The sequence below is a fragment of the Sciurus carolinensis genome, chromosome 13 (assembly GCF_902686445.1).
Source record: "Sciurus carolinensis chromosome 13, mSciCar1.2, whole genome shotgun sequence".
Taxonomy (NCBI): domain Eukaryota; kingdom Metazoa; phylum Chordata; class Mammalia; order Rodentia; family Sciuridae; genus Sciurus; species Sciurus carolinensis.
The window spans coordinates 12,711,103-12,736,716 of record NC_062225.1 but is presented as its reverse complement, the minus strand read 5'-3'; the positions used below and the strand labels follow the sequence as shown (position 1 = coordinate 12,736,716).

Below are 25,614 nucleotides of genomic sequence, written 5' to 3'. Positions count from 1 at the left end.
GGGACTCTGGTAATGCAATGTTCCCAAAGGGGTCTCAAATTCTATAGAATTATTTGGAAAGCAAACAAAAAACAAGAAGTAGATTCTAAGATAAAAGAGTTAAAATTAAGTAAATGTGTTCAGAAGATTCAGCATGCCCTGGGTTCTTACTGATCAGGAGACCAGCATGTGAAAAGGTCTCAGACGTCCTTAGGGAATAGAATGGATTGCAATTCGTTTGGCTTTATGTTTCTTAAACTTTCATTTTTATTTATTTATTGATGCATTTATTTATTGAGATTGGGGTCTCACTATGTTTCCCATGCTGGTCTCAAACTTGTAAATTCAATGATTCTCCTTCTTCAGCCTCCCACGTACCAAGAGTATAGTTGTGAGCCCCAAGCCCACTACATGTTTATTTTTAACTGAAGTTTCTGTTCTATAAGGTACACTTTGGGAACAGAGGTGCTATCTAATCAGAAATTTATATTCTTCCCCTTTGCTTGTCATGGGTTCCAAATGGCTCAGATGAATTATGGTTCAACTATTTCTCCTAACACACGTGCTTTGATGGAGCAAGGTTTAAAAAATGACATGAATATTGTTAGGTGTGGTGGCACACACCTGTAATCCCAATGACTCAGGAGGCTGAGGCTGGAGGATCGAAAGGTCAAAGCCAGCCTCAGTAATTTAACGAGGCCCTCAGGAAGTCAGTGAGATCCTGTCTGAAAATAAAAAATGAAAACTAGGCTAGGGATGTGGCTCAGTGGTTAAGGGCCCCTGGGTTCAATTCCCGGTTTAAATGTCTGTCTGTGTGTGTGTGTGTGTGTGTGTGTGTGTGTACACATATATATGTCATAAAATGAAACCACAGAAGGAAATGGGTAAAAAGTGAGGGAAAGTGCTACAAAATCAAAGTAAAGTGAACTTGCCAAGCATGAGCATCCACATTTAAATACACTTGATGTGGATTTATGGGTTATGTTTTTCGAATGATTAGCAAATGTTTATTGTCCACATACTGAGCGACTCATCAGGCTATAAGGCAGAATTCCTGCCCTTGTAGAGATTTTGACTTTGACTTGGTTGTCTTTTAAATTATTTCTTATTTTGAAAATACCTGTTCTCAGGTCATGGCATGCAACCCTGGGGATGGAGCGTGCTTAGTATGAGCAAGGCCCTGACTTCAATCCTTGACGCCAAAAAAGCAAAAACCAAAACAGCACAAAATGCTTTTCTTTTCCTATCATTTTCTTTTAATTAACTACAAGAGAAAAGTTCCTCAAAAGTGTTTGAGGAAGTGGGAGTGGGTTGGGTTTTGTTCTGCATTATTTTCTTTCATCCCTTGAAGAAAAAAAAAGGTGGTACTATGTTTTGCATCTCCAGCAATGTCCTTCTGCTACTTTGCCATCTGTTCATTCCAGGTTCATTTTTAAGATAGAGCGAACACTATGGTGGTCCGGAACAAACACTCAAGGGTGTTGGATGCTCATCCTCAATACCTCTGTGGTATCTTACATGGGATGATCAAAATGTATCTTTTAGCAACAGGAGAACTCCCTCTGGGGAGTTCCACAGAAGACAGAAGCTGCTGTTCGACACCTCACGTTCCAGCTACTTCCATTCCTTTGATGATCTCATCTTGTCTTTGGATTTACTCTCATCTATACACTGACCTATCCCAAATTTCTATCTCTCGCCCAAACATGTCTTCTGAACTTCAGAAGCAAGTGTCCATCCCACCAATGACTTGAGGTCTCCGGTTTCATGTCTAATAGATGTGTCCAACCACATGAGTCTGGAGCCCATCTACCCTTACTCTAAAACCCATTCCACCTATGCTCTTCAGATGGGTGAACTGCAACCCCATGGACCTAGTTGCTCAGGCCAAAGAGCTTGAAGTCATCCTTGATTGCTCTAATGTGCTCTCCTTCAAGACAGCTGGCTAGCTCCACCCTCAGAATATTCCTGAAGTAGCCAATTTTGTCTCTCCAACCTACACTTCTGCCCTGAGGAGACCTGCTCTCTCTCTCAAACCAGTCAAATCGCTGAGGAATCATAAATCCAGTTCTCTTTACATTTTCCAATCACAGAAAATTATTAAAAAAATGTAGTGAACCTGGTTCCGGAAATATCAAGATTGGATAGCAAATAAATATCTCTGCTTTTTAATGGGAATAGGAATTCCATCGTCGTTCTGGTTTGCAGCCAATTACAAGACTCATCCACGTTACGGAGAGTTTTCTTTCTGGCTAGTCAATTCCTATGTGATGCCCCTGTTAAATATATTAAATGCAGTCTTATTCTTACCTAAGAAACTGGAAATAAATCTAGCTTAACGCCCTGAATTTTAAGTGGACAAACCAAAATAAATAGAGAGGGAAACTTAAATGGAAGTTTTGAGGGAAAAAAGACAAATCAACAAAATTATTCATAGGACAACTTGTTCTTGGACTTCCTTTGTAAAAAGAGTCGGCCATCTCGACAGAATATTTATCATGCAGAATTTCACAATGTTGATGAGGCCTCCACTGGACATTTCTCATGGTGTGACAGATCCTGGAAAGGAATCTGGGTCTCTTCACGACCAGGCTCCTCCTGTCACATGTGTGGCAGAATGCAATTCTCAAAGGCTTTTATTTTACTTCATTTTTTTTGTTGGGAAATGACCAACATCAGCTAAAAGCAATGATTTTAAATGTTGGGTTGAATAAGATTAGACCATTGTATTCGCCTATGAATTACCAGGCCAAACAGCACAGAATGCACCTCTTCTTCCTGGGAAACATACCACCCTTCCCTTTCCAATCAAATTTCCCCCTTTTCTGGCTTACAGCAAGATAGATCATAACTTGCTTATGGGATTTCATATAAGCATAATATGTAACATGGACTCTTCATGCAGGTGGATTATGTCATGTCGACTCTGTGTAAGTGTAAAGGGAATTTCAGTCTCAAAGGATCTTAGTTATGACTTCATCAGTTCACATATGCAATCATTTAAAATTGCCAGCAGATTTTAAGATGACCATCACCCCTTGGTCCTTGGTCCCCAGAATCTTCTCAGTTCAGATGTTCCTATGGGACTTTCCCAGGACAACTGAGACCTTCCCTAAGATAAAGGAGAAAAGTCAGAGTTTCAGGAGAGATGCTTCAAAGCATGATAGGGATACATTAATCCTGTTCAGATCCACAAATAAAAGCTTTGTTTTTCAGACTTCAAGCTCTGCTGTCTAGTTGGCTGTATTGATTCAACCAACATTTTTGAGGGCCTCCTTTGTGCTGGTCACTGTTCCAGACATGTGAACTCCATCAGTGACAAAATTGACAAAAATACCTTGTCTTCTGGAGCTCATATTCGAATGGAGAAAAACATAAAGTAAACAGTAAACACAATTTAAAAGTAGTATGTTAGAAGGGGGACAAAGGCCCTCTAAAAAGATCCATATGGGAGAGGAGCTAGGGAGTGGGTGAGGAGACATTGCAATTTAAAATTGATGGTGTTCAGGTTCTCAGATACTTAGACTCTGATGTGTTTGACAGCATTATTCTAAATAGTCAAAAGGAAGAAACAGCTCCATAAAGGGATGACCAGATGAACCAGTTGTGGTATATACACTCGGGGGAACATTACTCACCCATCAAAAGAAATGAAGCACTGGTACATGCTCAATGTGAATGAATCTTGGAAACATTATACTAAGGGAAAGAAACAAGACTCAAAAGGAAACTTACTGTGTGACTCCATCAATGTGAAGTAACTACATGAGGCAAATCCACAGAGCAGGAAAGCAGATTGGTGGTTACCCTTGGATAGGGAGAGGGAGAAACAGGGAGTGACTGTTATGGGTTTGGGGCTTTATTTGGGGGCGATGAAAATGTTTTAGGACTGTATAGTGTCCATGATAATAAGGATGTAGGACTGGAGAGGAGGAGTCAGAGAGGAGACAGGTGGCATTCTATAGCAGGGGCCCTTGCAGCTAGTGAAACGGTACTGGCTTTTCTTTTGGGTGAAGTGCAAGGACACCAGAGGCGCTGCATGATTGACTTTAGGTTCTAATGGGATCTACAGAGTCTCTGCATTCAGAATAGACTGAAGAGGGGCAGAGGTGGAAGATGTGGGAGCAAATTAGAAGCTATTATTTAAATCCAAGAGACAGACGGTGATGGGTCAGACTAGGACAGTGGTAGTGGAGTGGGGAAGTAGTTGCAGCTGTGACGCACTTTGAAGGTGACACTGTTGGGTCATCCTGACATGCCAGATATGTGGAGGAAGGTCCATCCTACCTGGGGAGTTTCAGTCTGAGGCAGTGCTGTTTGGAGTTGGCCTAGCTGGCAGCGGGAATCTAGGAGGAAAACCCATTTGTCTTAGGGGCAGGAGAGGGAAGGAGGTTGGAGGGGACCAGGCATTCAGTTCTGGAGATGTGACATCTTTGCTCATTCTGATTTGTCCTTGAACGTATTCCAGTTGCTTCTGATCTTTGGACAGGAGAACTGGATGAGGAGAAAGATGGAGGGAGGGAAGGAGCAGAGGAGGAGTGTTCCTAGACTTTGGGGTGCGGGAAAGACGATCCACAAGACCAGCTGTTTACTGAAGGGACAACTGCTGGAGCTAGACCAGCCTCCTAACTTGACATAGGTTCTGTCCTTGTCCACCCCCGGCACTCCGCAAGTTTACATGAGGAAAAGGAAAGAAGAGAGAAAAATGACATCCAAACGGCTCTCCAATTAAACATGGGTGGCTGGGTGGGGAGGTGGCAATCAAGCTCCTGCTGGTTCAATGACCAATTGGTCATTGGTCATTGGAATGACCAATAATGTCTCATTAAATTTACATGAAATTCATGTAAATTTAATGAGACAAAAATTTCCTGGCTTATGACTTGAGTTTACAGTAAAACCAGGGCCCTGTTGGCGACTTTAGAGTGTTGTGACATTAATAGCCTATGTTTAGTTGTGACGTGGGCCAAGTCAAATGAGTAAGCCTCGCACAACATCTTCTGGGTAACAAAATACTTCAAGGTCAAAGGCAAGCAGCTAGCTGTTAACTCTGGCAATACAGGTTTAATTTAATTTAATTTATTTTTAGTGGAAATTTCAGAGAAGTTGATTATAAATAGACACTTGTAAGATTTTAAAATCGTAACCCAAAACCAGGGGAAAAGGATCAAGTTAGATTGGGTTTATGAGATTAATTTTGAAAACAGAATAGTTATAAGAAGTCTTTTTAAAAAAAGCAGGGGTATTTACTTGAGAAACAAGAATTCCGATTAACTTGGCAGATAATCATGACCATTTTAAATCCCTTGTTTGGTTTGTTGATTTATCCTAAACCTTTGTCTTTCACATTTTAAGTTGCATAAAATACTACATTCTCCTTTGTATGTGCCAGGGTTGTTAGGAGTCAAAATGGTTAGTTCTTTTTAAAGAAGATGGCTAAGGGAAAGCAGACTAATTTGTTTTCTTTAACAACCCAGTCCCGATTTTAAGAAGGGAAGCTTTAACATTACAATCTCTCTCTCTTTCAGTTGATGTCAGGAGTGGGTGGAGACCTTGGCTTTGAAATTCAATAGGTCTGGTTTTAACCTCAGCCATAACTGGATGAGCTTGGTCATATTATTTTGCCAGTCTTATCCTTGGGTTTTCATGTTAATCTGTAAAATTCTAATGATGTTGATGATGAGTAGTGCACAGTATTGTACTTTGATTTTTTATTTATTACTCTTTTTTAACTGATAGAAATGTACTTTGAATGAAAGGACTTAATTACTAAATAGATGGCAGAACTATTTTACTGCAGCTAGACTTTCTCAAATGCTTCTGTAAAAATTTGTGATTGTTATATTAAAATTTCGACTGACACATTATTTTAAAACTATGAAACCAATACATATGTGGCTTAGTTTAATGAGTAAATGCCCAATTTTAACAAATATTTTGAAAAAGACATTTCAGGACACAAAATATAAAACAATTCTGAGTTTTTAAATTATTTTATTTGACAAACACTTATCATCTGGTGCCTACTAAGCTCCAGGCAGGTTCCAAACATGCAGGTTTTTTACTCTTCGATCTCATGCTTGGACTCATAATATGATCTTGATAGGAAGAATCAAAAAGAGCAATAAACAGAACTAATTCCTCCAAGTGACACCGAGCATCTCATGGCCAATCTTCCAGCAGTCAAAGGTCTTGGTATCTCTTCCTCTCAGAGCTTCTCACTCATGACCAAGGACTGGCCAGAGCCCCTGGCAGATAAGAGATATCAAGAGGCTCCCAGCCATGATGGGGAGCAAAGATGCTGTGGGAAACTGGCTCAAAACATTTACTAAGGGGGCCTCTTTGTCAGTACTTCCTTCTTAACTTCCCACACCGGGGCAGCCATATGAGCTGGTGATGAATCTGGTCTTTCTAACTGGCTGATTTTTGTTCAAGTTTTGACTCTGTCTCTCAGTGTAATGTAGCTTAGGCAAGTTACTTAATTTCTGTTCCTCAGTGTCCTGGTCTGTATGATGGGGATGATTATAATAGTGTCCACACCATGGGGTGATTTTGAGAATGGAGGGATATATGTAATTCACTTAGAACTGCATATGGCATAGACAAAGTTCTACATAAAGGTTAGCTGTTACTATTTCATTATCATGTTTGTCTGGAAGTAGTACCTAAGTCCTTCCCAGATGTGATGACTGAAAAGTTCAGTTGAATATACTTATAGTAGAGTTATAACAACTATGTATAACTAAAATCAAATTTAGCCATTAACATTTAATATTTATATCGTGGAGCCCAAAGTTTGAGGTGATATTTTTCTTTGTTACTACCTTGAAAGGAAACTTTTCTTTTTTCTTTCCGCATTTTTTATTGGTGCATTATAGTTGTGCAAAATGATGGAATTGTTGTTACATGTTCATGCATGCACACAATATAACAATAGAATTTGACCAATATAACTCCTCAGGACTTTCCCCCTCCCTTCCCTCCTCCTTCTCCCTGATTCCTTTCCTCTTTGGATCTCCTTTTGATTTTCATGAGATCTTCTCCCACCTCTCTTTCCCTTTTTTCCTCTCTAGCTTCCACAAATGAGAAAACACATGCAGACTTTGATTCTGAGTTTGGCTTATTTTGCTTAACATAATGGTCTCAAGTTCTAACCATGTTTCTGCAAATGACATGATTTCCTTTCTTTTTACGGCTAAAGGAAACTCCATTATGTGTATATACTGTATTTTCTCTATCCATTCATCCATTGATGGACACCTAGGCTGGTTCTATTTTGGCCATAAACATGGGTGTGCATGTCTCACTGTAGTATGATGACTTTAATTCTTCAGGATAAATACAGAGGAGTGGTATAGTTGAGTCATCTGGTGGTTCCATTCCTAGTCTTTTGAGGAGCCTCCATACTGATTTCCACAGCAGTTGTACTCATTTACAATCCCACCAACAGTGTAAAAGTGTTCCTTTTGCTCCACATCCTCTCTGGCATTTATTATTGTTGGTATGCTTCATGGTTATTCTGACTGGTGTGACCTGAAATCTTAGTGTAGTTTTGCTTTGCATTTCTTAATTGCTAATGATGTTGTTCTTTTTTTTTTCATATTATTTGTTGACCATCTATATTTCCTTTTTGAGAAGTGTCTATTAATTTGTTTGCCCATTTATTAATTGGGTTATTTGGTGTTAAGTTTTTTGAGTTCTCTATGTATTCTAGATGTTAATTCTCTGTCAGAAGAGTAGCGAGCAAAGATTTTCTCCCATTCTGTAGATTCTCTCTTCACATTCATAATTGTTTCCTTTGCCATGCAGAACCTTTTTAATTTGATGCCTCCCTGTTTATTAACTCTTTGCATTATTTCCTGAGTCTTAGGAGTCCTATTGAGAAAATCATTGTCAGGTCTAAAGGATGGAGTGTTCACCCTACATTTTCTTCCATCAGTTGCATAATTTTGACCTAATTCCTATGTCTTTGATCCATTTTTAGTTTATTTTTGTGCAGAGAGAGATATAAGGGTCTATTTTCATTTTTCTACATAGGGATAACCAGTATTCCCAGCACCATTTGTTTAAAAAGCTGTCTTTTCTCCAATGTACATTTTTGGCACCTTTTTCAAGCATCAGATGAGTGTAGATGTCTGGGTTTGTCTATGTGTCTGTTTTATGCCAGTACCATGCAGTTTTTGTTAGTATCATTTTGTAGTATAATTGCGATGCCTCCAGCATTGCTGTTTTGGCTTAAAATTACTTTTGCTATTCTGGGTCTTTTATTCTTTCAAATGTATTTTAGGGCTGTTTTTTCTAACTCTGTGAAGAATGTGAGTGGTTATTGGTGGGGATTACATTGAATTTGTATATTGCTTTTGATAGTATGGCTATAATAACAAGGTTAATTCTATCTATCCATGAACATTGGAGGTCTTTCCATCATCTTCTGAGGTCTCCTTCAATTTCTTGCTTCAGTGTTCTCTAGTGTACATTGTAGAGGTCTTTCACCTCCTTGGTTAGATTTATTCTTAGGTTTTTTGTTTGTTTGTTTTTTGAGGCTATCATGAATGGAATTGTTTTCCTGATTCCTTTCTCAACAGATTCATTATTGGTATTTAGGAAAGCTAAATTTTTGTATGTTCGTTTTCTAACCTGCTTCTTTGCTGAATTGTTTATTAGCTCTGGCAGTCCTTTGGTGGGGTTTTTCAGATCTTGTAAATATAGGATAATATGAACTGAAAACAACGATAATTTGACTTCTTCTGAAGGGAACTTCTTGTTCACAATCTTTCTCTACTTCTCTGATCTCCTTAGAAAAACTTTCTTCTTTGTCATCCAAGCTGAGAGAATTATTTGGATTGAAATCTGAGGGACTGGACCCTATTTTTGGATAAGACTGTCAAACTCTGGACCACAGACAGAACATTTCTAAGCACTATGAGGTCTCGCTTGATTCTCAAGGCTCATTTTCCCCCTCTTTGTTTTCAAAATTCTCCAGCAGAGTCGGCTGGGCCTTTCTAACCAGCATCTGTCAAATGAGGTATCAGGGAATAATCTGGAAGGAGAGCTCAGAGGTCCATGATGTCAAGATCATTTGGAAAGAAAAGTGAAATAATATCAGGGAGACAAACAACAAACATTGTTTATTATTCAGCTTGAGCAATTAGTGAATTAGTGCTGAGACAGAGGGAAATGATTTGAGGGTTCCCTTTAAACAGAATTTTTCAATGTTGTCATTCTTTTTAAATATGTACCAGGGTCACAGATTCTTAGAACATGATACACTGACAGTTTTTAATGAGTCATGGATTTTGGCGAAAAATCAAATTTTAGGGTGTGGGTGAGTGGCAAGTTGCAAGATGTCTTTGAGTGTTTAAAATAAAAGAGCGAGTGTGTCCACTTGTGTAATCTACAGGAAGGAGCTAAAGGGCAAGAAGTCATTCTTAGCTCAGTCCTTGACCTGGAGCTTGCTCCCTTCGTCCTTCAGCCTGGGTAAGCAAGACTTACTTATCTAAAGTTTGTAGTAAGAAAAGTATCAGTAATTCATGTTGAAAGGAAATGAGCTTTCTTAAGGATGGTTGTGTAAATTTTGATATTGAGTACACCTCTCCCCCGAAGTTTTGAGAAAGAATCATATACCGATTTTTTAAGGAAGGAAGTATCATAAATGATTATCTTCCTGAAAGAAACAAAGAAAATATTTTCCTATCATTCACAGCCCTTCAACTATTCTTAGAGAGCCTTTGGTGACTTTGGGGGACAAGTTGAGGCAGGGACAAATTTTTGAGGTTTTGGGGTAGAGTCTCAGATGATAACTTGGTATTTCTCTCTCTCTCTCTCTCTCTCTCTCTCCTTAGTTGTTTTGTAATGATTATCTCCACATATGCTGGAGTGCACATTAATATGTGTGTGCCCAGTTCCTCTAGCCTGTGCAAATGTTTGTAATTCTATATAGTATTGCACTTTCTAGAGTCTATTGAATTTTATGGGTCTTTTTGGCTTAAATATTCCTTTTCTTTTCTCTTCACTTAACTTCTTTGAGGACATTCTCATGAGACTGGTAAAATGTAATTGTGAGACAGCACGATCATTGAGGGGTATATAACCCAAAGTTCAAAAGGAATAAATGTAATATTGCATGTCTGAAATCTGTCATTATACTTATGTGTACTTAATAAATCTATTTTTCCCCCTTGGTAGCCTTGAGTAAGTAAAAATCATGGCTAAATAATTATTTTTCTTGTGGTTTTGTAGGATTTGTTTTTCAGTAGAGACTTTGGCTCCTCTTCCTGACTGTAAGTCTGAAGAAGCACCAACGATGGCCTTGTGGGGACCTGCCCCAGCCTGTGCCATTCAATCATCTAGAGAAACCTCTACAATCCGCCGCCAACACTCGCCCTGGATTGATAAACAGAGATTGGGGCTTTGGATCTTGGCAATTCTAACAGTTCCCATTCACTTCACAGCAGCCAAGGGTAGTAAGTATTGCTTTTCAACTAATACAAAAAGTTAGTTCCAAGAGCATGTACCTTGTTTTAAATTGCTTGCTTCCAGTTGTTCCAGCTGAATTGTAAATTAGGAAGCATTTGAAAAACTGTAAATGCTTAACAATCATTCTTGATCACAAATCTGTCAGAAGAAATTCTCTGTAATAAATGAATCATGATTTTAGATGTACATCAGAATTTAACTCAATGCCTGCATGTAAGAGGTATAACAAGCATTTGTTGCCTGACATATCTCTTTAGGTAAACATAGCTACTTTTCCACAGGAACAGTGTGTGAATTTGGTTCCAAATGACTTTGATGATCTGTGGTACTCAATAGAACATTTCATTAAAGGTTTTAATCATTTACTTATTGTTTCTTAAAATGTCAAAATGTGTGACCCAGTGTTAAATTTAATCCTAGATAGAAATATTCAGAATATAAGAATTATGTTATTTCATACGATCATGTTTATATTCTTTATTTGCAGATAAACGATTCTGGGGCCTCGAAAATGAGGCTTTGATTGTGAGATGTCCAAAACAAGGAAGATCCCTTTTCCCTGTGGATTGGTATTACTCCAAAACCAACCAAAGTATTCCTACCCAGAAAAAAAGTCGTGTGTTTGCCTCAGGGGAAAGTCTTAAGTTTCTCCCAGCCAGCGTGGATGATTCTGGAGTTTACACTTGTATTATCAGAAGGTATTACCCAGGAAGCCAACGTTGTCTTTGAACTTGCTTCCCTTTCATTGGTAGTTGAAAGTCTGTTCCACTCTTAAGTTTGTCTTCCTTCTCTACTCTGTTGTGAAACAGCTGAATTGATAAAGTGATTTGGATAAAGGAGTTACTCTAGGGACACTGTCAGCTTGGGGATTATGAGCCAACTCTTTGGATGTACAATTGTAGGGATTAATTGGTAGTCTAATTAGAAAAAGGACAAGCTTTCTCCATCACCGAAAGAACCAAGAGCAATTTTCACTCTTGGCTGGAAGGAAGAACCGAGTGGCACAAAACCCAGTAACCTAAGCTTCTGACACCGTGGAGACCTAGGGTGGGTGGAAAGGGGTAACTGCCAGACCCTGAAATCTTAGAGGTCAGCCAAGGAGGATTGTGTGGGATTGCAAGGACTATAGCTAACTAGTCCATATATAAATTATATAAATATTTAATATGTAAGTTAATATGAAAATAATATATAATTATATAATGTATTATTACAATAATATATTATAATATATTATTAATATATAAATAGATATTTAATATATAAATGCTCGTATTTTGTACCTACAAAACATTAGATAAGCTACATTCAAAGACAGGCTGGGTGTAGTCACATGCCTCTGTTTCCCGGTCAGTTTCAAGTTCACGACCTAGCCCTGGCTAGCTGTGTGACACTAGCAAGAAGCTTCTCTTCCATCAGTTTCCTCCTCTGTAAAATGCGTGTGATAATATAATCTACCTCAGAGCCTCATTGTGAGAATAAAATGAGCTAAGGTAGGAAAATGCTTACCACCATGACAGGCACATGGTACGCTTTTAATTAATACTCATTTCATTATCACATGGGGATCATGGTATTAGAGCAGAAGTAGTGTGTGGAGAAAGGGGGGGAAGTCATTTTGGAGCTAAAATAGGTGTTATGCTTTTTTTTCTCAAGGAAAACAAAAACTCTATGGTGTTGAAACTCTACATTTAAATGATGATTTTTCCCTAAGAGAAGAAACACTCTCATTTATTGTTTTACAAAGAAAAACAATATCAAGCAAAGGCTAGAGTTGACCAGTTATTTCACAATTCTGAGTAACCTTTTTGTTTGTCCGACTTATTTTAGTAGTCCCACCTTGAATAAGACTGGATTTGCAAATGTCACCATATATAAAAAACAGCCAGATTGCAAAATCCCAGATCATTTAATGTATTCAACAGTATCTGGATCAGAAAAAAATTCCAGAATTTTTTGTCCGACAATTGACCTCTACAATTGGACAGCACCTGTGGAGTGGTTTAAGGTAAGAGGACTTTTTTTTGTTGTTGTTTTGGGTGGGGTGAAATACATGAAAATAGATGCAAGTTCAAAATTACTGAAAAGGGAATGGGATTTCTGTTTTAGAATTGTGAAGCTCTTCAGGGATCAAGGTATAGGACACACAAGTCATTTTTGTTCATTGACAATGTAAGGAGTGATGACGAAGGTGATTACACCTGTAAATTCATACACACTGAAAATGGAGTCAATTACAGTGTGACGGCAACCAGATCCTTCATGGTTAAAGGTAAGCTCCTAACTTGGACAAATGTGAAGTGCCAGCAAAGGCAAAATGAGAAGGGTTGTTCCCTCTGTTTGAGGTTCCCCTACTGTGTCATTTCTTGCTCTTCCTCCTCCTTCATCCTATCTTTTGCATCCTCTACTAGGACAAAAAGATATTCCTAAGCACTATCAGGATTTAAGAAACTCAAGGGATCTGACCCCCACCTCCCCCTTACTTTGCTCTAGCTTCAGTTTGTGAGAGGGAACATTTGACCCTTGATCAAGCGGGAAGAATGAGGGTCAGTGAAGGGAGGAAATACAAAATGAATTTGACAAAATTACTCTATGTGCATGTATAAATATACCACAGAATATACCACAGTGAATTCCACCATTATGTTTATCCATAAAGCACCAATTAAAATAACTAAATAAATAATTAGAAGGTAAATCCGTAGAGAAGGGAAAACAGGGAAGGAAGGGGGAAGGAAAAGAGAGGGCACTAAGAACTAAAATGGAGTAAATTAAATTTGATGGATGTAGGATGATGTCAAAATGAATCCAACTATTATGTACAACTACAATGCACTAATAAAAGAAAAAAAGTTTTATGTAATAAAAATAAAGAAAAAAAGAAATTCTAGGGAGAAATCACACTACTAATCCAAAGCCCACAGCTACTCTTTCTTTCTCTTGTGACTTAATTTTGCAAAGGTAAAGCAGTGTGAATGGTAATGTAGTTGACCTTTATTAAATGATCTACAGGGTATTGACCCCCTTGGATACCAGAATCCTTGGATACTCAAGCTCTCATGTAGAACAAGGTGGTATTTGCATAGATCTCTGTGTCTCCTCCTTGAATTCAACCCTACGTTACTTACAATGCCCGATACAATGTAGATGTTATGTGCAGAGTTGCTATACTGTGTTTTTAGGGAATAATGGAAAGACAAAAAGTCTGTACATATTTAGCAGGGAAACAAATCCACTTCCCCTCCTCAATTTTCAATCCATGGTTTGAATTTGCAGGTGTAGAACCTGTAGATACAAAGGGTTAACTGTAAGGGGTACAGTTGGATATATAAATATTGTTGGGTGGGTTTTCCATCCTGGTTTGCAATGCTTTTGACATTATCAATGACCTCAAGTAGGTCACTTATTTCTAGAAAGTACTTTCTCCAAATATATTTCGAATTTTATAAAAATCCATTTAGGGCCGGGTGTGGTGGTGCATGCCTGTAATACCAGTAGCTTGGGAGGCTTAGGCAGGAGGATCATGAGTTTGAAGCCAGCCTCACCAAATTAGTGAGGGCCTAACCAACTCAGTGAGACTCTGTCCCTAAATAAAACACAAAAATGGGCTGGGGATGTGGCTCAGTGGTTGAGTGCCCCTGAGTTCAATCCCGGTACCAAAAAGAAAAAAGAAAAAAAAAATACATTTAGGGAAAAGACTTCACAATTACAACCTGTCAGATCTACAGAGAGGCGGGATCTTAGCACAGCTTGGTCTATAGAGGCAGATGAAGTAGCACATTCACAGGTGGCAGTTCTCTTAGAGCAAAGCAATATTGGAGAAAAGTTTTGGTGTGGATGTTTTCAAAGCTCCACTGCTATAACCCAAGTATCGCCAGACCACTTTTCTATTCTTTCCTTTCCCGGTTTTAACTTCAATCCCTATGGTAGTCCTTCATCACCTCACCCTGAAATAAATCAGCATGAAGGGTGCCCCCAAACACTCGCCCGCTGCCCTGTCCTTCTGCCTCAGTGGCCACCGGAGTGGGAACTCCCTAAGAGGAAGAGATTCTCCCACTAAGGATGGCCCACAATGGGGAACAGAAGCCGGAGACCTATGGATGGCATGCATCTTTCATGAGTCTTTCAACATCTTCTCTGTAATTTTATGCTTATTCTGCAGATTCGTGGGTCTTGAACATTTGTTAGGTCACACAATGAATTTAATGGATTGGACCAATATTTGTTTTAATGATATTGAAGAGAATTAAAAGACCAAAAAACATCATCATAGTAATAGAAAGTACTTACTTAATTTTTTTTGTTATCTCCTTTGTGTATGTGTATTGCCAAAGGTTATTGTCAGAAAAGTTTGAGAACGTTTTTTGAAATAAGTTAGAAATATGAATATACAAACTTTATATTGATGACCATTGAATGCTCTTAATTCTTATGTTCTCTTTTTGTTTTTCATTTTAAGATAAGCAAGGCTTTTCTATGTTTCCGATAATTACAGCCCCTCCAAACTATGAAATAAAGGAAGTGGAAATTGGTAAGAGAATTGTATGAATGCTGTGTTGATTGAAAACTTTCCCTTATGACCCCCGATGTGAATTCCTCTAGATGGAGCCAGCTAATGAGTGAGGGGATCTTAAGGAGTAGGAGATGACAGTGTGGTAACACTGGCCCAGGCACCTGCTGAAAACGGGGACCACCCTTGTAGTGATATGCAGCGTTTTCTTCTGTACTGTGCGTTGGAATTCCGGGAGCCTTCATGTATAGGTCTGTTTTACTGTTGATTCTGTAGAGGAGGTAGACATTGTGACCACTTTTGAGGAAACTTAGAGATACCAAAGGAAACGCCCCAGTTCATGGATAATAAATGATAGAAAAAGAATGAGAATCCTCACCTTCTGGTTCCACCTTTGCCTTTCCCGGTTCTCAATAGAAGTGGACATGATTTGAAGGTCTCAGCATGGGAGCAGGTCTCCTCATGACCCGGCCTCCCCTGCCATTAGCCCTGCACACCCACTGCCTCTCTGATGAGCAGCCCATCCCACGTTCTTCTCTACTGTCACCATGTTGTGCCTCCCTTCCTTCTCTCAAAACGAAGCTCATATATTACTTCTCTTGTTGACAAAGAGCAAGATCATCAACCCTAGTCCAGGACATCATTTTCTCATGCAATATTTGATCGACATATGCTGAGTTCCTCCCTCTGTCCTCACGTGTCTCTTTGTCAGTCTTTCTATTAGAACAGAGCCATATTTTATGCTCTAATTGTGAATTCATACCATCACCACCTCCCAGAGACTCCACGGTCCTCATCTCTCTTAGTTGATTGATTCTTAACATGGCTTCCATTAGGAGCCGAGGGCTCAGGCAGGGATGGTTGAACATCCATGATCACAAAGCATCTTTCAGTTCTTCAGGGAAGAAGGCTCACAGCCATTTGGGGTAGAGCAATGGAGAGTGCTGTTTCTGGAGGCTTAAGTCCTGGACGATAGTTGAGTTGGATAAAACATGGTTTTGTCTCCAATGGTAGATTGTAGAAAGATGAAGAAAATTCAGGTGTGAGGGGGAAAGTGTAAAAGAAACAATTTTAAAAACCTCCAGTTTCTAGCAAGGAGAAGTCCTACATGATCATGTGAGGCTGTAAAGTCAGTCTCATCTTCCCCTGTTTCCTCTGAGGTGAGATGGTGGTAGGAGTGAGCCTCCAACTTAGCTGAGAGTGACATGAAGACACTGAGGAGAAGGGAGGAGGCAAAGAGGGCGGAGAAAGAAGGAGCTCTAGAGACAGGAAGGGAAGGGGAACCACAGAGCACATCAGGCATTCCACCAACATTTTTCGCATTAAGTGAAATTAAATACTACACGCAGAACTTAATTTTACTGGTGAATTCCTTTGCTTCCCATCTAGGAAAAACAGCCAACATAACTTGCTCTGCTTGCTTCGGAAAAGGCACTCAGGATTTGGCTGTTGTCTTGTGGAACATCAACAGAACCAAAGTGAGGGACTTTGGTGAAGCCAGAATTCAAGAGGAGAAAGGGCAAAATCAAAGGTATTTTTATATCCAAGTTAAAATGTCTCCTTCTCCTCCCTCACTGTTGGCACCTGAAAAAGAAACATGGAGAGAGACATCCTTACCCTATGTACATGTATGATTACATGAATGGTATGAATCTATATCATACATGATCATAGAAATGAAAAGATGGGATTGGCTTATTTCACTTAGCATGATATTCTCCAATTCCATTCATTTATCTGCAAATGCCATGATATTATTCTTCTTTTATGGCTGAATAATATTCCACTGTATATATATATGTACCACACTTTCTTTATCCATTCATCTGTTGAAGCACATCTAACTATTGTGAATTGAGCTGCTATAAACATTGATGTGGTTGTGTTACTGTAGTATGCTAATTTTAAGTCCTTTGGGTATAAACCAAAGGGTCAAATGTTTTTCCTGATAAGTGGATGATGATATATAATGGGGTTGGAGGGCGGGGGATAAGAGAAGAATGGAGGAACTTTAGATTACGTAGAGGAAAATGAAAGGGAGGGGGAATATGAAAAATGGTGGACTGAGACAGACATCATTCCCCTATGTACATGTATGATTACATGAATGGTGTGAATCTACATCGTGCACAACCATAGAAACGAAATGATGCTCCCCATTTGTGTACAATGAATCAAAATGCGGTCTATAAAAATGAAAAAAAAATAATTAAAAAAAAAAGTAACAAGTTGCCTTCTCAGTTCTAGTAACGAGCTGACTTGTCTGAGCATGGTTCTAAGAATAACTGATGTGAAGAAAGAGGATTTGTCCTTGGAGTATGACTGTCTGGCCCTGAACCTGCACGGAGTGAGAAATCACACCCTAAGACTGAGAAGCAAAAAGCCAAGTAAGGAGTGTCTCTGAGGCTCTGGTCACCTGTGTCCGCTCTATCAACTGTAAGCTGAAACCGTTTTCTTAGAAGACAGCGTACTCCGGTTTGGTTCCAGGAGCTCCGTCACCACAATGGAAATGACCCGGGTCATAGAACACACTTCTCTGGTTCAGAGTGCCGACGGTGCAATCTGGTCTTTTCAGAACACTTCCGCTTGTTAGGAACCTTCTTTTCTGCCCCCATCCTCTTCACCTCCTCCCCTTTCCCTCCTCCTGGTCTCTCCCCTTCATCCTCCTCCTCCTCTCCTGCTTCTCCTCCTGCTTCTTGGTGGGCTCCTCTGCTACCTATGACTGCTGGCTTGGACACCCCACCTAGGTGCAGACCACAGGGGGATGCTGCTATGAACAGAGGCGTCAGAACAACAAAAAACCTGTCTACCAGTCACTGTGCTTCTGACTGCCACCACACCCAGCTGGCATTAACCCTCCTCAGTGACAAAATGCTCTCAGCAGGTACAGATGACTCCGTACCCACTCCATCCATCGGTCTCTGACTGCAGAGTCATCAGGGCAAATACGCTCATGAGCATTCAGTTCCTGGGCACTTGTTCTTTGCGGTACCAGGGATGGTCATCTCGTTTATGAGATGAAGTATTTGACCCCATAGAAAAGGGAAAAATACGATCTTTTGACATAACATCACTCTCTTAATAGCAGTATAACTATGTAGAAATTATATATTATTTGTCAAAGATCCAGAAAGTTAAACTCTGAGTTCATACCATGTGCAGGGTATGGCCTGGATTCATTCGGATGGGCACAGACTCCCAGCATCATGGGAAAGGACTCAGGGTCAGGGGAAGCAGAAGACCAATTTGATATGGCCATGGTAGGTCTCTGCTTGAGATGGTGCTTACAAGTTTTCTTGTTTAGCTTAGTCGTCTCTTGATTTGTTTTTATAAAACAAAGAGTCATAACTCACGAACAGACTTTAAGTGCTGTCCTGCTTGGTAGGACATTAGGCTTATACCAGTGATGACTGTGTCACCCCAGGATGGCTGTGGACCAAGTCAGGATGTCCGTGGGTGGTAGGGGGTTTGTGGATCCTACGGGAGAGGGGAAGTCACACACCGCTCCCCACCTCGTCTGACCTTTGTGTCCTCCCTGTGCTTTGCTTATGTTACAATTCTTTAATATTCTCTGATTGATTATTATTAGAATTATGATCATGTTACCTTTTTTCTGTGTGTGTGTGTGATTTTGTAGTCTCTAGTTTATTTGTATTTTACCTGTTTTTGTTCAATTCAACAGAGTTACACTCTGCTTCAATGACTGTATAAATTAAACAAAAATTGTCTCTACTGCTATTGAATTGTCACAACAAATTCCTTCAGTTTTGAAACTACAGCATTTCTTGAGCTTAAATATCAAAAACTTAAAAAGCCTATGTCTCCATATTATTAAATGCTATGAAATAAACATTTGATGCTTATAATAATAATAGTACACACATGCATACATTGTTTTTTTGTCCCAGGTCCTATCTGATTATCTAAAAATTAAATTTCTCATTTTCTCTCTCAATACCCCACAAAGGAGAGAATGTTACTATCATCCAATTTTAAAGATGAGGAAACAAAAGCAAAAAGAGCCAAGTAAGTTCCCAAGTACTACAATTCACTACAGTTGTAGAGCCAAGATTCAAACACAGTGACATTTTCCTATTTATACATACTTGCAGAAAGTGTTTAGTATTTATCATCACTTGGAAGAATGCCCTGTACCTTTATAAAAACATTGCACTTGGGTAGATACTGACCCCAATTCCCTTATGTGTCATGAATCAGTTTCTTTCCTCCAGCTGAACGCGTCCTGCACAGTACCTCACAACAATCCCCATGAGAAGTGCCCATGCTTAGCCTGCACCCAGTTAGGACTTCTAGAACTCCACCCCACTCCCAGTATTGGAGATGGAACTCAGGGGTGCTTTACCACTAAGCTACATCCCCAGCACTTTTTAATTTGAGACAGGATCCTGCTAAGTTCCCCAGGCTGGCCTTGAACTTGTGATCCTCCTCCCTCAACCTCCCAAGTAGCTGGAATTATAAGTGTACACCATTGTGTTCAGCTTAGACAATCTTTTTGAAACAAGTTCCTTAGAGAGTGTGTATCATTCAAGCTGACGACAGTGCAGACAGTAAGCTCTCTGCCTAGTTTAGTTCTTTTCCTCAGCTTTGGATCATTTCACCTCGATTACTCTTGATGTCATAGTGCTGGGTACCCAGAGAGCACATGAACATGCAGAGGGGAGAAATTTGTGAACCAAGGTCACTTTCAGGGTCAAGTCTGAAAGCCCATCAACTCAGACTTAAATAAACCAAATCTCATTTGATCTCTCTTCCGTTTTTAAGCAGGACTGTTTCTAAGACAAAAGAGCTAACAATTCTAAGGAAGTAAACATAAAACCACCAAGAATACTATGAAAGATCCCAGATCTTACATTCAACTTGTCCACATTTGCCACAAGTTCTTAAAGATGGAAACTATGTTGCGGATGCATTTCAGAATCAAGAAATACTGGGATAAAGTTCAGTGATGGCTACATAAGATTTGCCATCAGGGGAGGGAGGGGGAGGTGAAGAACCTAGAAGCCAGAGATTCAACTTCATCGGATGGACTTTAGAGGCTTGCAGGGCTCTGCTTGCTGCTTTTCTTCCTACACCATCAACCTGTCAGAGCCCAGGTGTCCTCCAGACCTAATGATTCAGCCTCCTTAGTGTGGCCAGCAAGCACCAGGCTTGTCCATTCTTCTCTTGCTGTTATGTGAATTCGAATCCTCATCTTATACCCCAAGTCCTGTACCCTATTGTACTCAGAGCACTGTGATCTCTTTCACAGAAACCAAACTTCTGACGTCAGATTAATCTTTGTGAAAAGTCCTTACATGGTTGATGGCTTCCATGACCTTCAGAACTGGACAAATGCGTTGGCTGGTCAAATCTAGCCCTCGCCGGTCTTGGTAATCATCTTTCCCCCAAACTGGGTTATTCCAGTTCCTAAGAACACAGACCCCCATCTCTGCACTTTGTCTCACGCCATCCTCTCTGGCGAGGAGAGCATTTTCTTTTTGGTATCTCTCTGAATCCTACAGTCCTTCAGGAACTCCTTCTGCAGAAAGACTTCTTACCCAGTTCAGCTTACGGAGCAAGCTCTTTTTCAAATGTCTCCGCCACTTACAGTCATGCTTTTAGCTCCCAGCTTAGTTAAGTTTACATGCATCTCTTTTGCTCTTGAGAATCCTGGGTGATGACTAGCCTGGTGCTTTGCACAGAGTAGGGATTCAATTAACACTGATTTACTGAAGTTTAAAGCAGCCATGAAAATTCTAAGGCAGAATTTTGGTGTGAATCTCTTATACTTCCAATAGAGGCCAGCATGCATGTATTTATCTACTCATCCTGTTTTAATAATACTAACAATTGTTTTTCTCCTCTCCCTATCTTTTGATAGTTGATCATCAAGGCATCTACTATGTAGTGGCAGGATGTAGTATCTTGTTAATGCTATTCAATGTCTTGGTGATAATCCTGAAAGTATTCTGGATTGAGGTCATTCTGCTCTGGAGAGACATAGCTAGACCTTATAAAACTAGGAATGGTAAGTGGCAAGTTTCAATTTTTTTTTTTTCAAAAGAAAAGGGTTTCACAGATTATCAGTGAATTTTGGGGGAATACTGGGGATTAAACCCCAAAGTGCTTTACCTCTGAGTCACATCCCCAGCCCTTTTTATTTCTAGTTTTGAGACAGGGTCTCATTAAGTTGCTTAGACAGATGTTGAACTTGTGATCCGCCTGCCTCAGCCTCTTGAGACACTGGATTACAGTGTGTTGTGTACCACCACACGGCTCAGTGAAATTTTCTTGAGTCTACTCAGACACCACTACCCATCCTGCTCTGTTGCTCCCTGTGGTACTGAGATTCATCTCAACAGCTCAAATATCCTCCTTGCTAGGTTTGCTGTTGCTACTAAATCCCCAATGGCAGAAAGTTTTGAATATTTTAGGAAATGTGTATTGGTAGAACTTTATGAAATAAAACAGTAAAAAAGTTGTTCCATGAGGACAAAGACATCTGTACAGGTAACAAATATGTAAATCAGACATTCTGCATCAAAAAAAGTTGTTCCTCTTTTGCAGATATACATAAGTTAGACAGGTGCAGCAGAATTCAAGATCTTTTTCCCTGAAAGTTGTTCCATAAGTATACAGATGCACATGAGCACACATATGCACACGAGCATACATGTATGCAGTATACACATACATGAACACATATGTACAAGAGTACACACATGCATGTAATGTATACATGAAACAAGATAGTTCTGCCTGTTAAATATGTACCTTATTCTTTCATTTGGAAGCAAACATATGTTAGATTTTTCTATATACTTCACTCAACTATAGCTAATTCTTTGATTTGTGGGAAATTTAGGACCCCTTTAAGATATTCTACTGTCGAGTCATTTATTGTTTAGCATTTTCACTTCTTCCAAGGAAGTATAGTATTTCCCCCTTATCCTTGGTTTTGCCTTCTGTTGTTTCAGTTACCCAAGGTCATCTGTGGTTAAATATATATATATATTTTTAATATATATATTTTTAATATGTATATATAAAATATTGTATATATATAAAAAATATTTCATGGAAAATCCCATAACTAAACAATACATTAGCTTTAAATTGTGCACCATTCTTAGCAATGTAATGAAATCTGATGTCATTCTGCCCAGGACTTGCATCATGAATCATCCCTTTGTCTAGCGTATCCACACTCTATATGCTATCTGCCTGTTAGTCAGTGTCTCGATGATCGGATTGACTATTGTAGTTTATCAGTGCTTGTGGTTAAGTGACCTCTATTTTACTCCATAATTACCCCAAAATGTAAGAGCAGCTATGCTGGCAATTTTATTACAATATATTGCTGTAATTATTCTATTTTATTGCTAGTTATTATTATTCATCTCTTACTGTGCCTGATTTGTAAATTAATATCTTTCATAGGTATGTATGTGCAGGGAAAAACTAGAATATGTAGGGTTCAGTACTCTGGAGTTACAGGAATTCGCTGGAATTTTGGAACATATCTCCTGTGGATCAGTGGGGACCACTGTATGAAGGGGGGATAGATGAAACTGGGGTCTACGAGGCACAGGGAGAAGGCCCATCAATGACTAAAAATACTTCAAAATAGGTTAGTGATCCGTCATGACCACATGGCTTGAACTACACTGGTCAATAGTTCTTCTGTTCTCCATCATTGAGTCTGAAACAGTGAACAGCAAGAGAAGGTTGAGACTGAGACTGTTACTTCCATACCACATTTTTGTGGCAGTGGACTGTCATCGCCTCTTGGTTCCAGAATATTTTAGAGGAAGAGAAATCATTCACTGACAGCCATAGAACTTGAGGAAAAGTAGTATCAGGGAGGAAAGTAGTACTCAGAGCGGTAAAAATGAGAATTTTTAGAACCAAGTAATGGACTGGACTTCTCGTTTGCATTTTCAGATGGAAAGCTCTATGATGCTTACGTTATCTATCCGCGGAACTACAGAAGCAGTTCAGAGGGGGCCGATTCTGTGGAGTACTTTGTTCACCAGGTTCTGCCTGATGTTCTTGAAAATCAGTGTGGATACAACCTTTGCATTTATGGCAGAGATCTGCTACCTGGAGAAGGTAAGCGTGCTCTCTCTCTCTCTGTATCTCCTGATTCTTTTCAGGAAGCTCTCCCACTGGCCACCCACAGAGGTGGAAGGTAAGGGTCGATGGTCTCAAGTGCTCTTTTCACTTCACAAGTCAGCTCAAGGACCTGGGGGAACGCTCCTTGTCCATGAGCTCACACCGTGTGCCACATCCAGGCAGGGCTCTTCATCCCTTCTTTCTCAGCCATCAAGCTCATTTCTACCCCCTCTCCCCAGCCACGTTTAGCTACTCTCTGGTGCTCATGCTGTTGCCGTCACTGGGCAACACCACACTTACGGGAATGACTTTCTCCTTCCCCGCCATCAAGACATGTCCTGTGATCCTTCCTCCACCCAGCTAGAATAAGTCCACAGAATTCCACTGAAGTCCCCTCCTCCCTTAGAAAAGCATCACGACTGGCTTTGTGTTAATTCTCATGCTCGCTATCTTCCATTCACCCCCTCTGTGGCCCTTCTGCACTCCCTCCATCCAGGGTGGAGGATCTGAATTCACCATCTTCATTTGACAGTATCTCACCTTTATTTTCTGACTTCAGACTACATAAATTTGCAGCCTTTAGTCACTACTGTAAAAAGAATCTTGAGTTGCTTTGTTCATGGTGGTGTCTCCTTAGTGTACTTTCACCGACCGCAGTGAGAACTGGGTACTTTATATGTTACGTCTAAGTCTACTCCAAGCTAATTAAGTCACCGTGGTGTTGATGCTCCTTAGACACTGACTTGAGGAAGATCTAATCTTCCTTAAGATTTCTCTAGAAGTCTGGATCAAATCAGTTCCTAAAACAGAGATGACTGGGGTGTGAAGTGGAGCTAGGACTTCCCTAGAGACTTGGGTCAGTTCAGGGTGGGGGCAGGGCTTCCTGAGAGTGCACTCCCCCCTATGTGAGTTAATATGTTAAGCCCCTTTAAAACACATGCACACATATTCTAAGACTCTACCAATCTAAGAAGAAAATTCTAATGGAACTGAATTCTACATCTCCCATGAAGCAGAAGGGTGAGATATGTCCACAACCCCAATTCGCTGGAAGAACGGTTTTGGTTAGAATTGATTTACCTGGGTGAAAAAGAGGGCCTCAGTGGATATTTTTATGATGAAGGAAAAAAAGAAGAAAAAAATGGGGTTTTCTATCCAAGTTCATTTCCACTTTCTGAATAAGTTATTTGATCAGTGATCAGAATCTCACAGCAGATTACAACAATAAGAATATTTTTAATGTTCAGAACATCTGTGATCCGCCATTTATTAGACTATGGAAAAGACAATGACAGGAAATCCCAATCTATTTCTTACCTGACCAGATGCAGCCACCACTGTGGAAACCCACCTACGAAAGAGTAGGCGGCACATGTTTATCCTGACGCCTCACGTCACGCTCAGCAAGGAGTTTGCCTACGAGCAGGAGATTGCCCTGCACAGCGCCCTCATCCAGAACGACTCTAAGGTGATCCTTATAGAGATGGGGGCTCCGGGAGAGACAGGTGGACTGCAGGTTGAGGGCCTTCAAGATTCCCTCAAGCACCTTGTGAAAGTGCAGGGCACCATCAAGTGGAGGGAAGATCATGCGGCCAACAAGCGGTCTCTGAATTCCAGCTTCTGGAAGCATGTGAGGTACCAGATGCCTGTGCCAATCAGACTCCCCGGCAAGCCTTCCACGGTGGCTTCCTGAGCGCCTTGGGGTACCCGTGCTCACTCTGATGCACAGGCACATCTAGATGGCAGCTCTTCTGACCTCTGGGTTTCTCAAGTGTGAGGAGGAGGAATGTCCAGGGTAGTCAGCCCTCAGGCTCCAGCTAGTAACTTTACTGCAATTTTCCTAATTCTGGTTGGACACAAACTATGGGGAAAAGTTTACCGCCCCCCCCCCACTTGGTTTTATTCTATTATGGTCTAGGATTTTTTCCCCCCACAATGCTTTTGATTCTTTGTTTTCCAGTTCTTTATCTCATTCATCATCAGTAATTTTGCATGTCAAACTGGAAGTTTTAGAGCTAAATTTTGGTGTTATCTCAAGGAACACTCTTAAGAGCCGGGTATAGTGGCACATGCCTGTAATAACAGACTCAGGAGACTGAGGTAGGAGGATCACAAGTTTAAGGCCATCCTGGGTAACTTAGCAAGGCTTCGTCTCAAAATTAGAAATAAAAAGGGCTGGGAATGTAGAATGGCAATAAAGTGCCCGTGGTTTGATCCCCAGTTCGGGGGGAAAAAAAAAAAGAATATTCTGATCCTCAGGCAAAACATCAGTAGTAAATCTTTGTTCCCATAATGCCATAATTTATTCTATTTTATTTAATAAATGTTCAGCCCTACTACCTAATTCCCAATTTATATTGGAATACCTTATCCAAATTGACATTAAAATCAAATTTTTTCATTTCTGAAGTTTTTCACATTTTGATTCTCTTCAGTAATACTATTTTCTTTTTATCAAAGTAGACAGAAGCATATTATGGAAGAACAGCAAATATAAAACAGGAAATTAATAAAAATCATTCATGATCTTAAGA

General features: G+C 39.9%; 1 protein-coding gene across 9 annotated transcripts in view; it reads left to right on the top strand.

Moving 5' to 3' along the window:
• Il1rl1 (interleukin 1 receptor like 1) overlaps positions 1-25,373 on the top strand; it is a 63,717-nt gene extending 38,344 nt beyond the window's left edge. For 4 of the 9 annotated variants that reach the window (XM_047522594.1, XM_047522589.1, XM_047522591.1 and 1 more), the window contains exons 2-11: positions 10,219-10,442; positions 10,943-11,153; positions 12,286-12,463; positions 12,565-12,727; positions 14,915-14,986; positions 16,355-16,496; positions 17,207-17,352; positions 20,847-20,993; positions 22,910-23,077; positions 24,406-25,373. In XM_047522594.1, the coding sequence (XP_047378550.1) occupies positions 10,283-10,442; positions 10,943-11,153; positions 12,286-12,463; positions 12,565-12,727; positions 14,915-14,986; positions 16,355-16,496; positions 17,207-17,352; positions 20,847-20,993; positions 22,910-23,077; positions 24,406-24,773 (1,755 nt within the window). In that variant the 5' untranslated portion in view covers positions 10,219-10,282 and the 3' untranslated portion in view covers positions 24,774-25,373. Of the gene's footprint in view, positions 1-9,379; positions 9,457-10,218; positions 10,443-10,942; positions 11,154-12,285; positions 12,464-12,564; positions 12,728-14,914; positions 14,987-16,354; positions 16,497-17,206; positions 17,353-20,846; positions 20,994-22,909; positions 23,078-24,405 lie in introns of all 9 variants that reach the window. The other 5 variants (XM_047522585.1, XM_047522588.1, XM_047522592.1 and 2 more) reach the window with 3 other exon arrangements.
• Positions 25,374-25,614: the final 241 nt, after the last annotated feature.